Here is an 18,579-nt window from a genome sequence, read left to right as displayed (position 1 = left end):
TTTTTTTTTTTGTTTTAAATTTTTATTTAATTAAGTTTTTTTGTTTAATGGTCATTTACCTTCCGTTGAAATTTTACCCAAAATAAACAGTTGCAAGTATTTTTGTTTATAACCATTTTGGTAAATTATTGTTAAGTTTAAAAATTTTGACGTTTTCATTTAGTTAAATCTACTAATGTTTATATTAAGTAGTTAGCTATATTTTTAGCATGGTTTGTTAGTTTAATTAACGTATTGGTGACTAAGACTAATGAGAAGTCAATTTGTAGAGGAAATTTTCTATAGAAAATTATTTTCTTTGTGGAGGAAATTTTCTATAGAAAATTATTCTCTTTGTGGAGGAAATTTTCTATAGAAATTTGTTCTCTTTGTAGAGCAAATTTTCTATAGAAATTTGTTCTCTTTGTAGAGGAAATTTTCTATAGAAAATTGTTCTCCTTGTAGAGGAAATTTTCTATAGGAAATTTTCTATAGAAAATTGTTCTCTTGTAGAGGAAATTTTTTATAGAAAACTGTACTCTTTGCAGAGAAAATTTTCTATAGAAAACTGTAATATTTGCAGAGAAAATTTTCTATAGAAAACTGTAATTTTTGCAGAGAAAATTTTCTATAGAAAATTGTTCTCTTTGTAGAGCAAATTTTCTATAGAAAACTGTTTTCTTTGTAGAGCAAATTTTCTATAGAAAATTGTTCTCTTTGTAGAGCAAATTTTCTATAGAAAATTGTTCTCTTTGTAGAGCAACTTTTCTATAGAAAATTGTTCTGTTTGCAGAGCAAATTTTCTATAGAGAATTATACCCTTTGCAGAGCAAATTTTCTATAGAAAATTATACTCTCTGCAGAGCAAATTTTCTATAGAAAGTTATATTCTTTGCAGAGCGAATTTTCTATAGAAAGTTATACTCTTTGCAGAGCAAATTTTCTATAGAAAGTTATACTCTTTGCAGAGCAAATTTTCTATAGAAAATTGTACTCTTTGCAGAGCAACTTTTCTATAGAAAATTGTAATCTTTACAGAGCAAATTTTCTACAGAAAGTTATACGCTTTGCAGAGCGAATTTTCTATAGAAAATTGTACTCTTTACAGAGCAAATTTTCTATAGAAAATTGTACTCTTTACAGAGCAAATTTTCTATAGAAAATTGTACTCTTTACAGAGCAAATTTTCTATAGAAAATTGTTCTCTTTGCAGAGCAAATTTTCTATAGAAAATTGTTCTCTTTGCAGAGCAAATTTTCTATAGATAATTATAATCTTTACATAGCAAATTTTCTATAGAAATTGTACTCTTTGCAGAGCAAATTTTGTTTAGAAAATTGTATTCTTTTCAGAGCAAATTTTCTATAGAAAATCAGTCTCTTTACAGAGTCTTTGTAGACCAAAGTTTTTATAGAAATTCAGAGTTTTTTAAAGCTTTTTTTCTACTGAAAATGGGCTTTCAATATTCGTTGTTTATTCTATTCAAAGTCTTTTGTTTTTATTTATTTTATTGTTAACTTTTTAACGACTTTTGCCCCTCCATGTTTGGGTCGGAAGTGCGTGTGCCGTTTGCATTTGAATATTTTTAAGCCCACACCAAATGTTTAACGGGGATTATTCATAAAATTTAAACGAAATAATAATAAAATCTAACACTAAATTATAAGAAAAAAACATAAATAGTGTTGACATGTTGTTAAAATGCACATTTCAGGCTAAATTAGTTAACAGCATATTTTATTAATAAAACAAAATTAAACATTTAAAATGCTTAAACGCCCAACAGTTAATAAATAAAATGAAGAAAAGAAAAATGTTCCTACATAGTTTTTAGTTTTTTAGTTATATAAATATTAATTAAAGAAATATACTTTAAAAATAAAATTATTCAGCACTATGAATGTTTATGGACAAGATTTATGAATTTCCAAAAATTTATTATGAAGAAAAATCTTAAAATTGATTAAAATAATATTGAAAATGCCACACTATAAAATGTCAGTGTGGTAATTGAAAAAAGATATTGTGAAAGTTTTTCTTTTTTTTTCAATTTCTTTTAACATTTGCCCACATTATTAACACTTTAGGTGTAACATGAAAACAAACTTTATCAACTTTACTAAAGAAAAATAAAAAACAGTCATGCTGTTGTCCACTAAATAACAAACTTTACAAGACTTGGTATCAAAGAAATCTTAAAGAAACACTCAAAAAACGACAGCACAGTCATAGTGGTAATATAGCAAATAATTTCCATAATTCATTGGAAAAAATGTGGAAGAAAAAAAAATACTTTATACATCTAAAACTACAACAGACAAATTGTTTTTTATTTCTACAAAACATTTGTCTATGGTCAGTATATTAAACCTAATTGCCCTCTTAATAACAACAACTACTTACTTCAATATCAGTTCAGTTTTCAAACAACCTGTTTCATTAAAGTATTTCAACAAAATATTGTTGTTGTTGTTGTCTAAGATGATGTTGAAAATAAAAATTGGAATTTTGTATAAATATAAGTTAATTTTTTAAGATTATAGTTTATAGAGCAAATTTTCTATAGAAAATCAGTCTTTTAACAAAGCAAATTTTCTATAGAAAATCAGTCTTTTAACAGAGCAAATTTTCTATAGAAAATCAGTCTCTTAACAGAGCAAATTTTCTACAGAAAATCAGTCTCTTGACAGAGCAAATTTTCTACAGAAAATCAGTCTCTTGACAGAGCAAATTTTCTATAGAAAATCAGTCTCTTAACAGAGCAAATTTTCTATAGAAAATCAGTCTCTTAACAGAGCAAATTTTCTATAGAAAATCAGTCTCTTAACAGAGCAAATTTTCTATAGAAAATCAGTCTCTTAACAGAGCAAATTTTCTATAGAAAATCAGTCTCTTAACAGAGCAAATTTTCTATAGAAAATCAGTCTCTTGACAGAGCAAATTTTCTATAGAAAATCAGTCTCTTGACAGAGCAAATTTTCTATAGAAAATCAGTCTTTTGACAGAGCAAATTTTCTATAGAAAATCAGTCTCTTGACAGAGCAAATTTTCTATAGAAAATCAGTCTCTTAACAGAGCAAATTTTCTATAGAAAATCAGTCTCTTAACAGAGCAAATTTTCTATAGAAAATCATTCTCTTAACAGAGCAAATTTTCTATAGAAAATCAGTCTCTTAACAGAGCAAATTTTCTACAGAAAATCAGTCTCTTAACAGAGCAAATTTTCTATAGAAAATCAGTCTCTTGACAGAGCAAATTTTCTATAGAAAATCAGTCTCTTGACAGAGCAAATTTTCTATAGAAAATCAGTCTCTTGACAGAGCAAATTTTCTATAGAAAATCAGTCTCTTGACAGAGCAAATTTTCTATAGAAAATCAGTCTCTTGACAGAGCAAATTTTCTATAGAAAATCAGTCTCTTGACAGAGCAAATTTTCTATAGAAAATCAGTCTCTTGACAGAGCAAATTTTCTATAGAAAATCAGTCTCTTGACAGAGCAAATTTTCTATAGAAAATTAGTCTCTTAACAGAGAAAATTTTCTATAGAAAATTAGTCTCTTAACGGAGCAAATTTTCTATAGAAAATCAGTCTCTTGACAGAGCAAATTTTCTATAGAAAATCAGTCTCTTGTCAGAGTAAATTTTCTATAGAAAATCAGTCTCTTGTCAGAGTAAATTTTCTATAGAAAATCAGTCAGAGCAAATTTTCTATAGAAAATCAGTCTCTTGTCAGAGTAAATTTTCTATAGAAAATCAGTCTCTTGTAAGAGCAAATTTTCCGACTCTTAACAGAGAAAATTTTCTATAGAAAATCAGTCTCTTTACAGAGAAAATTTTCTATAAGATCAGTATCTTAATGCAGCAAATTTTCTATAGAAAATCTGTCTCTTAACAGAGCAAATTTTCTATAGAAAATCTCTCTTTGCAAAGAAAATTTTTTATAGAAATGGACCAAAAGCTTTAAAATTAGTTTTTTTGTATTGACCATATGTTAATGAAAAACCTTTATAATTCATGTGTAAATTATTGTACAAAATTTACAATAATCTCTTTCAATCTATGTAATTAAACCAATAATAATATTAAATAACCAAAAAAATTTATTGAATTTTATCATGAAATTCAATCTTTTTAAGTGTTTATTATATAAAGCAATTTTCACTCATTATCAAGACAATATTAAAAAAAAAAGACTTATTAAAAACGACTTTAATATTTTTCATTTATTTCCCTTTTTTGTTTAATTTTTTTTTATACGATTTGTTTTAAAATATTGTTGTTGTATTTTTATTCATGATGCACATGAGTGATTTTCAAGTAATTTTTTTATTTTTTGGTTTTCAGTCTACTTCCAGTTTAAACTGCAAAATTTTGTCTTTGTTTTTGAAAAAAAAGTAAATATAACTGAATTTTTCTTGTTTTTGGTAAATTTTTTGGTTTATTGTTAAGTTGGCCATTGTTATAAACTTGACGACAAGTTCGTTGTTTTTTATTATTCAAACTTTTTTCCAAGTTTTTCTTTAATTTTTCACTTTTCTTTTAACATTGAGTTTCCGTATAAAAACCAACTGAGAGTGATAAATGATGTTATTGGTTTTATTTAACTTTTATGTTGGAGTTTGTAACTGTTTACTTAAAACAGAGGTGGGAAAAATGTAATGAAAACCAAAGAAAAATAAGAGACTTTAACAATAAGATTAGATTTTTGATAGTGGAAATAATTATTTAAAATGACAAGTACAAAAACTGAGAGTCTTACTCATATACTATGTATTTAAACCGATCATATACCTTTATAGTCATTTGTCTTAGTTGCTGTATTCACACACGAGTTTTAGATCAGTTTTGAAGTGGAAAAGTGTTAAATTGTCTTATGTTTGCACTATGGCAATTTGTTGTTCAAATATTACCTAATATTTCTTTATTTGTATTTGTTGCATTTGTCTGAACATGTAATCATTTGAAACGCATTATTTATGTTGTACAAGTTTTTTTTTCTACTTTATTGCTTAAATATGTTACTTGTGTAAAGGAAATATTGTTTGTTATAATTGTTAACAATTTTACAACTGTAATTAAAACTTAATTAAATGAAATGTTTCAATTATTTTAAAATTTCTAAAAATTTTCAAGAAATTTTCACAGAGAAAATTTGCTCTGCAAAGAGACTGGTTTTCTATAGAAAATTTACTCTGTTAAAAGACTGATTTTCTATAGAAAATTTTCTCTGTTAAGAGTCTGATTTTCTATAGAAAATTTTGTCTGTTAAGAGTCTGATTTTCTATAGAAAATTTTCTCTGTTAAGAGTCTGATTTTCTATAGAAAATTTTCTCTGTTAAGAGTCTGATTTTCTATAGAAAATTTTCTCTGTTAAGAGTCTGATTTTCTATAGAAAATTTTCTCTGTTAAGAGTCTGATTTTCTATAGAAAAATTGCTCTGTTAAGAGTCTGATTTTCTATAGAAAATTTGCTCTGTTAAGAGTCTGATTTTCTATAGAATATTTGCTCTGTTAAGAGTCTGATTTTCTATAGAAAATTTGCTCTGTTAAGAGATTGATTTTCTGTGGAAAATTTGCTCTGTTAAGAGATTGATTTTCTATAGAAAATTTGCTTTGTTAAGATTCTGATTTTCTATAAAAAATTTGCTCTGTTAAGAGTCTGGTTTTCAATAGAAAATTTGCTCTGGTAAGAGACAGATTTTTGTCTATTGAAAATAATGTTTGGAAGATTTTTTGTTTAATTTTTGTTTAAACACTTTCAAAGGGCTTTTTAAAAGCTTGTCTCTATTTACAACTTCTTTAAATTAAGTGAAAGGTGCGTGTAATTTTACATATTTGTAACTTTACATAAACATTCCTTTAAACTATAACAGCTTAAATTACCTGCATACATGTTACAGATTTGTAAAAAAATACATGGCAATTACTTAAGCGGTACCTAGTTCAGCAGTTAGATTTGTGGTTTTTCTTGTCTCTATATAATTTTTTTTCTTCAAACAATAGCTTCAAATGCATTGAAAAATAAAACAAGATATTAGAAACTAGATACCACCACACTAAACACACGTTACAACTTCAATTTTATGAATATAGCAAGAAAACAAGACAATAAGATCACAATTAAAACTTCAGTTTTACTGACATATTGTGTAGGAGTTTGTCTTGATAACTTCTGGTAAATTGTGAATTTTCATTTGCCAGCAAAAAAAAAAAAAAACAACAATGCTCCAATTGTTGTTCTTTAATAATAGAGGTTGCTATAATATTGCTCTATTTCCATTTGTGTATAAGTTATTTTATAGTTTTTTCTTTAAAATTTTAAAATGTTTGTTTGTAATCTTTGTATCTGGAACATTTTGAGCTAAACTGCTGCAGCAGCAGCAATAGCAACTTTATAACTCTTACATACAATTGTCTATTGCTTTGTTTTTTTTTTAATTTTTCGTCTATAAATTTAATGACCAAAATGTCCAGTTGTGCTTTTTGGAGCAGTTTCTCTATCTACCTATACATATTTTTTCTAATAAAAAACATTTGTGGTTTAAACACTCTTATACATATGATCCAGTTTTAAGGCAACACAAAAAAGTTGCCAAAAAAATCATAAAAAAACTTGTTTGCAAATTTGTTTTGTATTATAGAGAAACAAAATCAATTTCCATTTTGTTTAAAATCATTTCACAATTTACAATTAAAATTTTTTATTTTTTTTTCCCATGTAAATTTTTACATAAATATTTAAACTATTTTGCTTGATTTTCTATCGCTTCTTGCTGAAGTTAGAATAACCGCTATTGGCCATTGTCATTTATTGAGATGTGACATCAATATTTTTTTTCTAATGACTTTTGCCTTTAAGGCAAAAATTTGTCTAGTTAGAGAAAACAATGCCTGAGAATTCTTAATTAGTGAAGTTAGTTAGTAGAGAGTAACAGCAAAAGAAAATTCTATAGAAATTTCATTTTATTTATTAAAATAAAGAGTTTAGGAGACAATGTTTTTTCATGAAACGCTTTCTATTGGAAAGTTTTACAAAGACTTTGTAAGTATCTTTATAAGGCTCTTTTGAATAGAAAATGATCTTCCTGACTCTGTCAAGAGACAGAGCAAATTTTCTATAGAAAATTTTCTCTGTCAAGAGACTAATTTTCTATAGAAAATTTGCTCTGTCAAGAGACTAATTTTCTATAGAAAATTTGCTCTGTCAAGAGACTAATTTTCTATAGAAAATTTGCTCTGTCAAGAGACGAATTTTCTATAGAAAATTTGCTCTGTCAAGAGACTAATTTTCTATAGAAAATTTGCTCTGTCAAGAGACTAATTTTCTATAGAAAATTTGCTCTGTCAAGAGACTAATTTTCTATAGAAAATTTGCTCTGTCAAGAGACTAATTTTCTATAGAAAATTTGCTCTGTCAAGAGACTAATTTTCTATAGAAAATTTGCTCTGTCAAGAGACTAATTTTCTATAGAAAATTTGCTCTGTCAAGAGACTAATTTTCTATAGAAAATTTGCTCTGTCAAGAGACTAATTTTCTATAGAAAATTTGCTCTGTCAAGAGACTAATTTTCTATAGAAAATTTGCTCTGTCAAGAGACTAATTTTCTATAGAAAATTTGCTCTGTCAAGAGACTCATTTTCTATAGAAAATTTGCTCTGTCAAGAGACTAATTTTCTATAGAAAATTTGCTCTGTCAAGAGACTCATTTTCTATAGAAAATTTGCTCTGTCAAGAGACTAATTTTCTATAGAAAATTTGCTCTGTCAAGAGACTCATTTTCTATAGAAAGTTTGCTCTGTCAAGAGACTAATTTTCTATAGAAAATTTGCTCTATCAAGAGACTAATTTTCTATAGAAAATTTGCTCTCTCAAGAGACTAATTTTCTATAGAAAATTTGCTCTGTCAAGAGACTAATTTTCTATAGAAAATTTGCTCTGTCAAGAGACTGATTTTCTATAGAAAATTTGCTCTGTCAAGAGACTGATTTTCTATAGAAAATTTGCTCTGTCAAGAGACTGATTTTCTATAGAAAATTTGCTCTGTCAAGAGACTGATTTTCTATAGAAAATTTGCTCTGTCAAGAGACTGATTTTCTATAGAAAATTTGCTCTGTCAAGAGACTGATTTTCTATAGAAAATTTGCTCTGTCAAGAGACTGATTTTCTATAGAAAATTTGCTCTGTCAAGAGACTGATTTTCTATAGAAAATTTGCTCTGTCAAGAGACTGATTTTCTATAGAAAATTTGCTCTGTCAAGAGACTGATTTTCTATAGAAAATTTGCTCTGTCAAGAGACTGATTTTCTATAGAAAATTTGCTCTGTCAAGAGACTGATTTTCTATAGAAAATTTGCTCTGTCAAGAGACTGATTTTCTATAGAAAATTTGCTCTGTCAAGAGACTGATTTTCTATAGAAAATTTGCTCTGTCAAGAGACTGATTTTCTATAGAAAATTTGCTCTGTCAAGAGACTGATTTTCTATAGAAAATTTGCTCTGTCAAGAGACTGATTTTCTATAGAAAATTTGCTCTGTCAAGAGACTCATTTTCTATAGAAAATTTGCTCTGTCAAGAGACTAATTTTCTATTTCTCTGTCAAGAGACTGATTTTCTATAGAAAATTTGCTCTGTCAAGAGACTGATTTTCTATAGAAAAATTGCTCTGTCAAGAGACTGATTTTCTATAGAAAATTCGCTCTGTCAAGAGACTGATTTTCTATAGAAAATTTGCTCTGTCAAGAGACTGATAATTTTCTCTTCAATAGTCTGCTTTCTTTTGTTATTTTTGTTCCAATTTTCAATATAAAATTGTCTTCCAAACTCATCTTTTCCATGGTGTCTTCTCCGTATGTTCCACAACAAAGTTTGGTTCTTAAGTCTTTTGTTTTGTCATTGAAAATTATCTCCAAAACTGCTTTCTATAGAAATTAGTCTTCATTTGACTGTTTTCTATGGAATATTGACTTCATTAGACAGTTTTCTATAGAAAATTGTCTTCATTAGAATTTTTTCTATAGAAAATTATCTTCTTTTATACCCTTTACTAATGTCATCCAAAGTTACCTTTACAAAATTGGTTTTAATTTTATGTTCCACAACAAAGTTTGTTTCCTAAGTCTTTTGTTTTGTCATCACAATGTAAAACAAATAAAAACTTTAAAGTTAGTTTTTTTGTAATTAAATTACAAAATCTCTAATGAAAAACCAGTTTTCTAATGAAATTTTATTAATGCTGCTGTTTTCTTAACAAAAACCAAAAGGTGCCAATGAAAGCTTTGTAAAACCGCCTTTGGATTTTCTTAAACCCAAAAAAGTGAAATGTTTAACCAAAAACTCTTAAAACATTATAAGAAATAAGTAGAAAAAAACTAGTTATAAACCTAAAATTTATAACACAGACTTTTGAAATATAAACGAATAAAAAACATTAGACTTCTAACACTTATGATTAAATAGGCGCTAAATGTAGTTTTAACAAAAGGTACTTAAACTTGTGTAGTTTTATTAAATAAGTAAGAGAAATAAAAGAAATTGTAAAAAACACACAGCTGGCTAAGTACAACAAAAATTATATATAAAAAAATGTTTAATAAAAAGAATTAGATATAAACATATAAAAGATTAGAAGTAACCAAACCAAGCCTTAAACAAGAAAAACCACAAAAATACAGACAAAAAAAAAAAGAAACTAACAGTGGAGTCTGTGTCTATATTAAACTACCAAAACATGACCTGAAACATTGAACAAAATCTTTATTAGAAAAAAAATACTCAACCAACAAAAAACCTCTATAGACCAACCAACAAACATTTGATTTGGGTTCAAAAGCTTTAAAATTTCAAATCAAAATATCTAAACGAAAAAAAAACCGTCATTGTTTGAAAAAATCTTTAACGTTTCAAAAACCCCAAAAAAAGAAACACAACAGTAACTGAAAACAAAAAGAGTTAAAAGGAAATTAGCAAAAACCTGGTAACAAAATAAACAAAAACAATGACTTTAAAAACATTTTCGCTGACTGGGCTTGCTGTCTAACTACATGTCTTATAATCTCAACTTTACAATTTCCAACAAAGTCGGACTTTAAGCCTGTAAACAGCACATTCAGCTGGCTAGAAGACTAAACAGTTCATACTCTGTTACCAAAACTACAATTTCTGTTTGTGGCTTAAGTCTGCTGCACGATTTCCAGTTGCCTGTAGTTGTATATCAAACCAGTTTGTTTGGCTTTCTGTATCTCTGAGGCCACCTAAGCAGCAGTAGTTTCAGTCTCTTTTTTTTTCCAACATTTCTATACAAGATCTTTTTAGGTCCGTTGACGCTGTTGTCTTACTTGTTGATTTGTCATACTCTTGAGTTTCTTTAGAAAAATGTTAATGCATACATACATACGTGCTGGTTAAACAGTACACACAGATATAAACTTTGAGTGTATAGGTTAAACCAACATGGCCGCCTTTTTTTTAAGACAACAATACAAATACAAACCTGTTTGAGTTGGGCTTGAGTAGAGTTGTATTTGATATGAAATCCAATTTATATTCCAAAGACCACAACCTTCCACCTTCTACACAATCCAAATTTTATAAAAGCAAATCCATTTATTTTCCACTCAAGCCCCACAGTCCTAGAACCATGATCTAAAAAAGAAAATACACAAATTCCAAATAACTCCCGTAATTTTTAGAAACCATTTGAAAAGTCAACTATACTTTTGATAAATTTCTACACAATCCACAATAAATTTGAAATACACAAATATAAAACATTCACCAGATATTCCTATAGTTGTAATAAAATATGATCCATAACCATAAGAGATAGATGATCTTCGTTTTTTATGAAATTTCTTCTTTTTATAAATTTTTGATGATCCTACTTCTTTAAAACCATTTTTCATTTTAATAATATTTTTTTTTTCATTTTTCTTTTAGGTCTTATGGCATTTGGATGCCTTTCGTCGTTCATTCCGTTCTTTAAATCAACATGTCTGCAGTGGTCAAGATTGCATATTCTGTGCCTTAAAGGTAAGTGTCTTTGCTAACTTCTTAACATCCACACAATGATCTTGTGTGTTTTCCTAGGCAGCCTAAAGTAGGCAATATATTCTTGTCTTGTTGACTTTAAAAAATTTCTAAGAAATTCTATTGCCTACTTTTCTGCTCAAATACAAGATCATTGTGAAAACTGTAGATTTGTATTCAATTATAAAATTTTTAACAAAATGCATTGTCAAATATAAAAAGTGGAATTTAAATTTAAGAAACTAATTATGGCTCAGAATTGTGGATTTATAGTAGGCAACACAAAATTTTGAAAAGCAAATTTTCCAAAAAAAAAAAAATTGTATAGACAACAAAAGAAGCCGAATATTGTCTTGTTTTCAGCAGAAAAACATATGTAATTCAATTCCAAAAAGAAAGTATAATCGACAATTTTCCTCGTTAGACTCTACAATTTTTCTACAGAAAAGTTTCTTTTTAGACTATTTCCAATAGAAAATGTCTTCTTTCGAACTCCTTTCTGTGGACAATTAATTATCAGAAAAGCTTCTTCTTTAGAATCTTTTCTATAGAAAAGTTTCTTCTTTAGAATCTTTTCCATAGAAAAGTTTCTTCTTTAGAATCTTTTCTATAGAAAAGTGTCTTCTTTAAATTTTTTTCATAGAAAAGTGTCTTCTTTAAATTCTTTTCTATAGAATAGTGTATTCTTTATACTATTTTCTATAGAAAAGTGTATTCATTAGACTCTTTTTAATAGAAAAGTGTCTTCTTTAGGCTCTTTTCAATAGAAAAGTGTCTTCTTTAGACTCTTTTCAATAGAAAAGTGTACTCTTTGGACTATTTTCAATAGAAAAGTTTCTTCTTTAGAATCTTTTTATAGAAAAGTTTCTTCTTTAGAATCTATTTTATAGAAAAGTTTCATCTTTAGAATCTTTTCTATAGAAAAGTTTCTTCTTTAGAATCTTTTCCATAGAAAAGTTTCTTCTTTAGAATCTTCTCTATAGGAAAGTTTCTTCTTTAGAATCTTCTCTATAGGAAAGTTTCTTCTTTAGACTCTTTTCTATAGAAAAGTGTCTTCTTTAGACTCTTTCTATAGAAAAGTGTCTTCTTTAGACTCTTTCTATAGAAAAATGTCTTCTTTAGACTATTTTCAATAGAAAAGTGTTTTTTAGACTATTTTCTATAGAAAGGTGTCTTTTTTAGACTCTTTTCTATGGAAAAGTGTCTTTTTAGACTATTTTCTAAAGAAAAGTGTCTTTTTTAGAATCTTTTCTATAGAAAAGTTTCTTCTTTAGAAACTTTTCCATAGAAAAGTTTCTTCTTTAGAATCTTCTCTATAGGAAAGTTTCTTCTTTAGACTCTTTTCTATAGAAAAGTGTCTTCTTTAGACTCTTTTTTGTAGAAAAGTGTCTTCTTTAGACTCTTTTCTATATAAAAGTGTCTTCTTTAGACTCTTTTCTATAGAAAAGTGTCTTCTTTAAACTCTTTTCTATAGAAAAGTGGCTTCTTTAGACTCTTTTCTATAGAAAAGTGTCTTCTTTGGACTCCTTTCTATAGAAGAGTGTCTTCTGTAGACTCTTTTCTATAGAGAAGTGTCTTCTTTAGACTCTTTTCTATAGAAAGGTGTCTTTTTTAGACTCTTTTCAGTAGAAAAGTGTCTTCTTTAGACTCTTTTCTATAGAAAAGTGTCTTCTTTGGACTCCTTTCTATAGAAAAGTGTCTTCTTTAGACTCTTTTCTATAGAAATGTGTCTTCTTTAGACTCTTTTCTATAGAAAGGTGTCTTTTTTAGACTCTTCTATAGAAAAGTGTCTTCTTTAGACTCTTTTCTATAGAAAAGTGTCTTCTTTAAACTCTTTTCTATAGAAAGGTGTCTTCTTTAGACTCTTTTCTATAGAAAAGTGTTTTCTTTAGACTCTTTTCTATAGAAAAGTGTCTTTTTAGACTCTTTTCTATAGAAAACTGTCTTTTTTAGACTCTTTTCTATAGAAAAGTGTCTTCTCTTTTATAAAAAGCGTCTTCTTTAGACTCTTTTCTATATAAAAGTGCCTTCTTTAGACTCTTTTCTATAGAAAAGTATCTTCTTTAGAGTCTTTTCTATAGAAAAGTGTCTTCTTTAGACTCTTTTCTATAGAAAAGTGTCTTCTTTAGACTCTTTTCTATAGAAATGTGTCTTCTTTAGACTCTTTTCTATAGAAAGGTGTCTTCTCTTCTCTTTTCTATAGAAAGGTGTCTTCTTTAGACTCTTTTCTATAAAAAAGTGTCTTCTTTAGACTCTTTTCTATAGAAAAGTGACTTCTTTAGACTCTTTTCTATAGAAAAGTGTCTTTTTTAGACTCTTTTCTATAGAAAAGTGACTTCTTTAAACTCTTATCAATAGGAAAGTGTCTTCTTTAGACTCTTTTCTATAGAAAAGTGTCATTTTTAGACTCTTTTCTATAGAAAAGTGTCTTCTTTAGACTCTTTTCTATGGAAAAGTGTCTTCTTTAGACTCTTTTCTATAGAAAAGTGTCTTCTTTAGACTCTTTTCTATAGAAAAGTGTCTTCTTTAGGCTCTTTTCTATAGAAAAGAGTCTTCTTTAGGCTCTTTTCTATAGAAAAGAGTCTTCTTTAGGTTCTTTTCTATAGAAAAGTATCTCCTTTAGACTATTATCTCTTGAAAAGTTTCTTCTTTATACTCTTTCCTATAGAACAGTTTCTTTTTTCGACTTTTTTCTATAGAATAGTATCTTCTTTAGAATCTTCTTTATAGAACAGTGTCTTCCTTAAACTCTTTTTTATAGAAAAATGTCTTCCTTAGACTCTTTTTCTTTAGAAAAGGAAATACATTCTTGAAAAAGCTTTTAAATTTCTTATATAAGTAATTGCTAGATAAAAGCTACTAAAACCGTAAAAATTCCAGAAATATATTTTAAACTTTTATGAAATTCTCACCATGTGTTAGAGCATTCCACTGTTACGCTTAGAAAAAATTTCCTTTGACTCTAATATTCCCTAAATTTTGCTTTTTTTCAATGATTTCCCAAAAAGTCATTAATTTTTTTTTGTTTTTTTTTGAAAAATCATTTATTAAAACCTGAAGTGTAATTACCCTTAATATGTAGTTAACACTTAATTTATTTAATATATTTTGTTAATAAAGAAAATGTCACTATAATTTTACCCTTATTTTTCAAATACTATAAAACATTAATCAAATTTAAAACCTGTAATTATATGGTTTTCAAATAATTATTGCGTAAAATAACTAAATATTTGTTTTGTTATGAGTTAAGTACATGTTAAGTACATTCACTAAGCATTACAGGTAAATTTAAATAATTATTATTTGAATATTTTTACAATTTATCCTTTTCGGAAGAAAACTATAAAATTTCGAAATGTTTATGTAAATGTGTAAATTCAAAGGAAAAACACCTTAAAATTTAACACTGTTTATTTCCTGAAAATATTGTGTTTAAATTCGGGGAAATTTTTTTGTAAGTGGAAGTATGTAGCTGAACTGGTGGTGGTGTAACGGTATTTTAACGGTTTGTGTGTGGGAGGAAATTTGTTTGTAGTTGCAGTTTAAGGATGTGTGTGAATGAAGATAAGATTCATATATGTATACGTTTGAAAAACGCGTGAAAATTTAAATTAATATTGAGGGAAAATTTTATGAGTTTTACTAGGAAGTAGGGTTAGTTATAGGGAAATGATAAATACATTTAATTTAACTATAAATATGTTTTAAATGTGCACTATAACTGGGACTTAAGTTAGCTCTAGCTTAAATTTGCTTTGGTTTGTCACATTTATTTTTAGTTATTCTAACTGTTACTTTTAATTAATTGCTGTTAGTTAAAATAAAACAATATATTGTATCTAATTTGGCGTTAGTTTGTTTAATTTTATGCACAAAATGTATATAAAGTTTGTTGCCTAAATCTTTTGTTTGTGCAAAATACACGGTTTGTTTTGCGTTGCTCTAACCGGTTTTCTTTTTTAAAAAGGTTAAATAAAAATCAATTAAATTATATTGTAGTATATTTTTTTTATAAAATAAACTAAACTGAAGATGATCAAACAACAACCCTAAGTCAAACAAATCAAATAATTATAAAACGTGACTAGAAAAGTTGGTTAAAATAAAACAAGACAATCAGCAAAAAAACCCCATTTCGTAGTTTGATATTAATAGAAACAATTAAAAGACATAAATATAAACAAAAATATTAGACATAAATTTTACTTTTCATACAGATACCCTATATGAAAAACAAAAGACTTAAACAACAAACTTCTAGGCCCTTAAAGAAAATCCCATGAAATTAACCATTTATATCTAAAAAAATCACAAATAAACACACATGTCTGTCTTAAACTGGAAAAAAATCCCTATTTATTTCATTACACTAATGTTCACATTTAACAAGTTGGGTGTGGGAAATCTTGTAAAATTAAAACACATTCAAACGCACAACAATATAATAAACAATTAAAATTATTTGAAAAAAAAATCTAAAACAACACGCACATGTTTTAGAAAATTTTACCAGAAGATTTAATTGTTGTAAAGCAAAAAAAACCCTCTCTGTATTACTCACCTGAAGTGTACTTTAAGCCCATATGTAAGTTGCCATATGAAAAGTACCTGGCAAACACACACATGCACATGTGTCTTAAATTGTTAAGGGAATGAAAAATTATGGCTTTTTCTTCAGATTCAAGTAAAAATCACGCACTTTTTTTGCTGTAGATTTTAATTGTTTTTACTATATAGTTGTTATAAAACAAAATAAGTTGTTGTTTTCTAATGTTTTGTTAACATTTTTGAAATTAAATAAATACTTTATGTATTTTTCTAGAAACATTTAATAAAGAGGGGAAGGGCGAATTTTAATTATGTGAAAATTTTCAATTTTTCTTGGGCACAAAGAAAAGTCTAGTTAATTATACAGTTAAATATGTTCGATAGATTTATCTCTTGTTTAATCCTTAGTCTAATCAATTGACCATAGTCTAGTATATAGTACATTGCCTATTATATAGTCTGGTACATAGCCTAGTATATAGTCTAGTCTATAGCCCAGTATATAGTCTAGTATATACGCTAGTCTATAGTTTATAGAAAAGTCTATAGTCTAGCCTGTAGTTTAGTCTGTAGACTGGTCTATAGTCTAATTCATAGCCCAGTCTATAGCCTAATCGATAGTTTAGTCTATAGAATAGTCTATAATCTAGTCTATAGTCTAGTTTATAGTTTATTCTGTAGTCTAAAGTCTGGTCTATAGGTTATAACCTGTCTATAGTATAGTCTGCGGACTAGTATATAGTTTAGTCTATAGACTAGTCTATAGTCTACTTTGTAGACTAGTCTACAGTTTAGTCTATAGACTAGTCTAAAGTCGAGTATATAGTTTAGTATATATACTAGTCTATAGTAGACTGTCTGTAAAGTAGTATATAGTCTAGTCTGTAGACTAGTTTAACTCTAGTATATAGTCTAGTCTGTAAACTAGTCTATAGTCTAGTCTGTAGACTAGTCTATAGTCTTGTCTGCAGACTAGTCTATAGTCTAGTTTAGTCTGTATAATAGTCTATAGTCTAGTTTATAGAATAGCCTATAGTCTAGTCTATAGTTTAATCTGTAGACTAGTCTAAAGTCTAGTATATAGTTTAGTCTGTAGACTAGTCTATAGTCGAGTCTGTAGACTAGTATATAGTCTAGTCTGTAGACTAGTATATAGTCTAGTCTGTAGACTAGTATATAGTCTAGTCTGTAGACTAGTATTTAGTCTAGTCGTTACAAAATATACTAGTCTAAAGACTGGTCTATAATTTAGACTATAATCTAGTCTGTAAACTAGTTTACAGTCTAGTCTGTATAATAGTCTATAGTCTAGTTTATAGAATAGCCTATAGTCTAGTCTATAGTTTAATCTGTAGACTAGTCTAAAGTCTAGTATATAGCTTAGTCTGTAGACTAGTTTATAGTCTAGTCCGTAGACTAGTTTATAGCCTAGTCCGTAGACTAGTCTATAGTCTAGTTTATAGCCTAGTCTATAGTCTAGTCTATAGCCTTGTCTAAAGTCTAGTCTATAGTCAAGTCTATAGTCTAGTCTATGGTCTAGCCTAAATTCTAGTTTTAATATTAAGTTTATATTCTTCTACAAAAAAACCTTTAAAACTTATATTTCCATAGTTTTTCCACTCTAAATCTCGACATTACTTAGCTTTAAACTGCATTATCATCTTCAAACATCATTACGAACATTGTTGGATCCTCAACTGCAAACAAAAAGTCTTAAAATTTAAATATAAAGCAGGCAACACGACACAGAATGAAAAAAAACAACATACCATAATCATGATCTCTTTAAACCAGCAACATGATGCCTGGAAGTTTTTTGTCAGCTGCAGTCAGCAGCAGCAGTTTGAAGTTAAAGTCACACTTACACACATATACAAAAAAAGTACGACTTATAAAAGAAACCAGCAGAACCACAACCACTACTCTGAAGAAGACGACGACTAACACCGATGACTTTAATGGACAAGCGAGACTGTACTTTAAGTTTTTTCTTCTTCTTCTTCTTTACTAACAAACTTGAAGCGGACCAAGTTTGTAAGTGAAACAATGACGACACGAATATGGGAATAAAAAGTAAAATAAATAAAAACAAACTAGAAGATAAGAAATGGGGAAAAAGAAAAAAATAAACAAACAAATAAGAGTTAACACTAATACAGGCATACTACAATGCAAAGAGAAGTTATAAGATGTTTTTTTAGTTAAATAAAAGAGTTTAAATCAGAGAGGGAAAATGTAGATTTCTTAAAAAAAAGTACTTAAAGCTATATAAGGTACTAAATTTTGTTTGTGTTAAAAAATCTTCATTATTCCTAAAGAGTATATAGTTTGGATTATAGTTTAGACTATAGTTTAGACTATAGCTTAGACTATAGTTTAGACTATAGTTTAGACTAAGTTTAGACTATACTTCAGTATATAGTTAGACTATAGTTTAGACTGAAGTAGACTATAATTTAGACTATAGTTTAGTTATAGTTTAGACTATAGTTTGCTTTAATTTAGACTATAGTTTAGTCTTTAGTTTTGATTATAGTTTAGACTATAGTTTAAACTATAGTTTAGACTATAGTTTAGACTATAGTTTAGACTATAGTTTAGACTATAGTTTAGACTATAGTTTAAACTATAGTTTAGACTATAGTTTAGACTATAGTTTAGACTATAGTTTAGACTATAGTTTAGACTAGTTTAGACTATAGTTTAGACTATTGTTTAGACTATAGTTTAGACTATAGTTTAGACTATAGTTTGGACTATAGTGTAGACTATAGTTTAGACTATAGTTTAGATTAAGTTTAGACTATACTTTAGTATATAGTTAGACTATAGTTTAGACTATAGTTTAGACTATAGTTTAGACTATAGTTTAGACTATAGTTTAGACTATAGTTTAGACTGTAGTTTAGACTATAGTTTAGACTATAGTTTAGACTATTGTTTAGACTATAGTTTAGACTATAGTTTAGACTATTGTTTAGACTATAGTTTAGACTATAGTTTAGACTATAGTTAAGACTATAG

General features: G+C 27.4%; 1 protein-coding gene across 2 annotated transcripts in view; it reads left to right on the top strand.

Moving 5' to 3' along the window:
- LOC119609575 overlaps positions 1-18,579 on the top strand; it is a 127,918-nt gene that overhangs the window by 56,156 nt on the left and 53,183 nt on the right. For both annotated transcript variants that reach the window (XM_037964421.1, XM_037964422.1), the window contains exon 2: positions 10,915-11,007. In XM_037964421.1, coding sequence (XP_037820349.1) covers positions 10,915-11,007 — 93 coding nt within the window. The remainder of the gene's footprint in view (positions 1-10,914; positions 11,008-18,579) is intronic.

Source organism: Lucilia sericata, unplaced genomic scaffold, assembly GCF_015586225.1.
Source record: "Lucilia sericata isolate MDLA Ls3-8-SP2 unplaced genomic scaffold, ASM1558622v1 Contig001008F_arrow, whole genome shotgun sequence".
NCBI lineage: Eukaryota > Metazoa > Arthropoda > Insecta > Diptera > Calliphoridae > Lucilia > Lucilia sericata.
The sequence above is the reverse complement of the archived record's forward strand: the minus strand, read 5'-3'. Positions and strand labels throughout refer to the sequence as shown.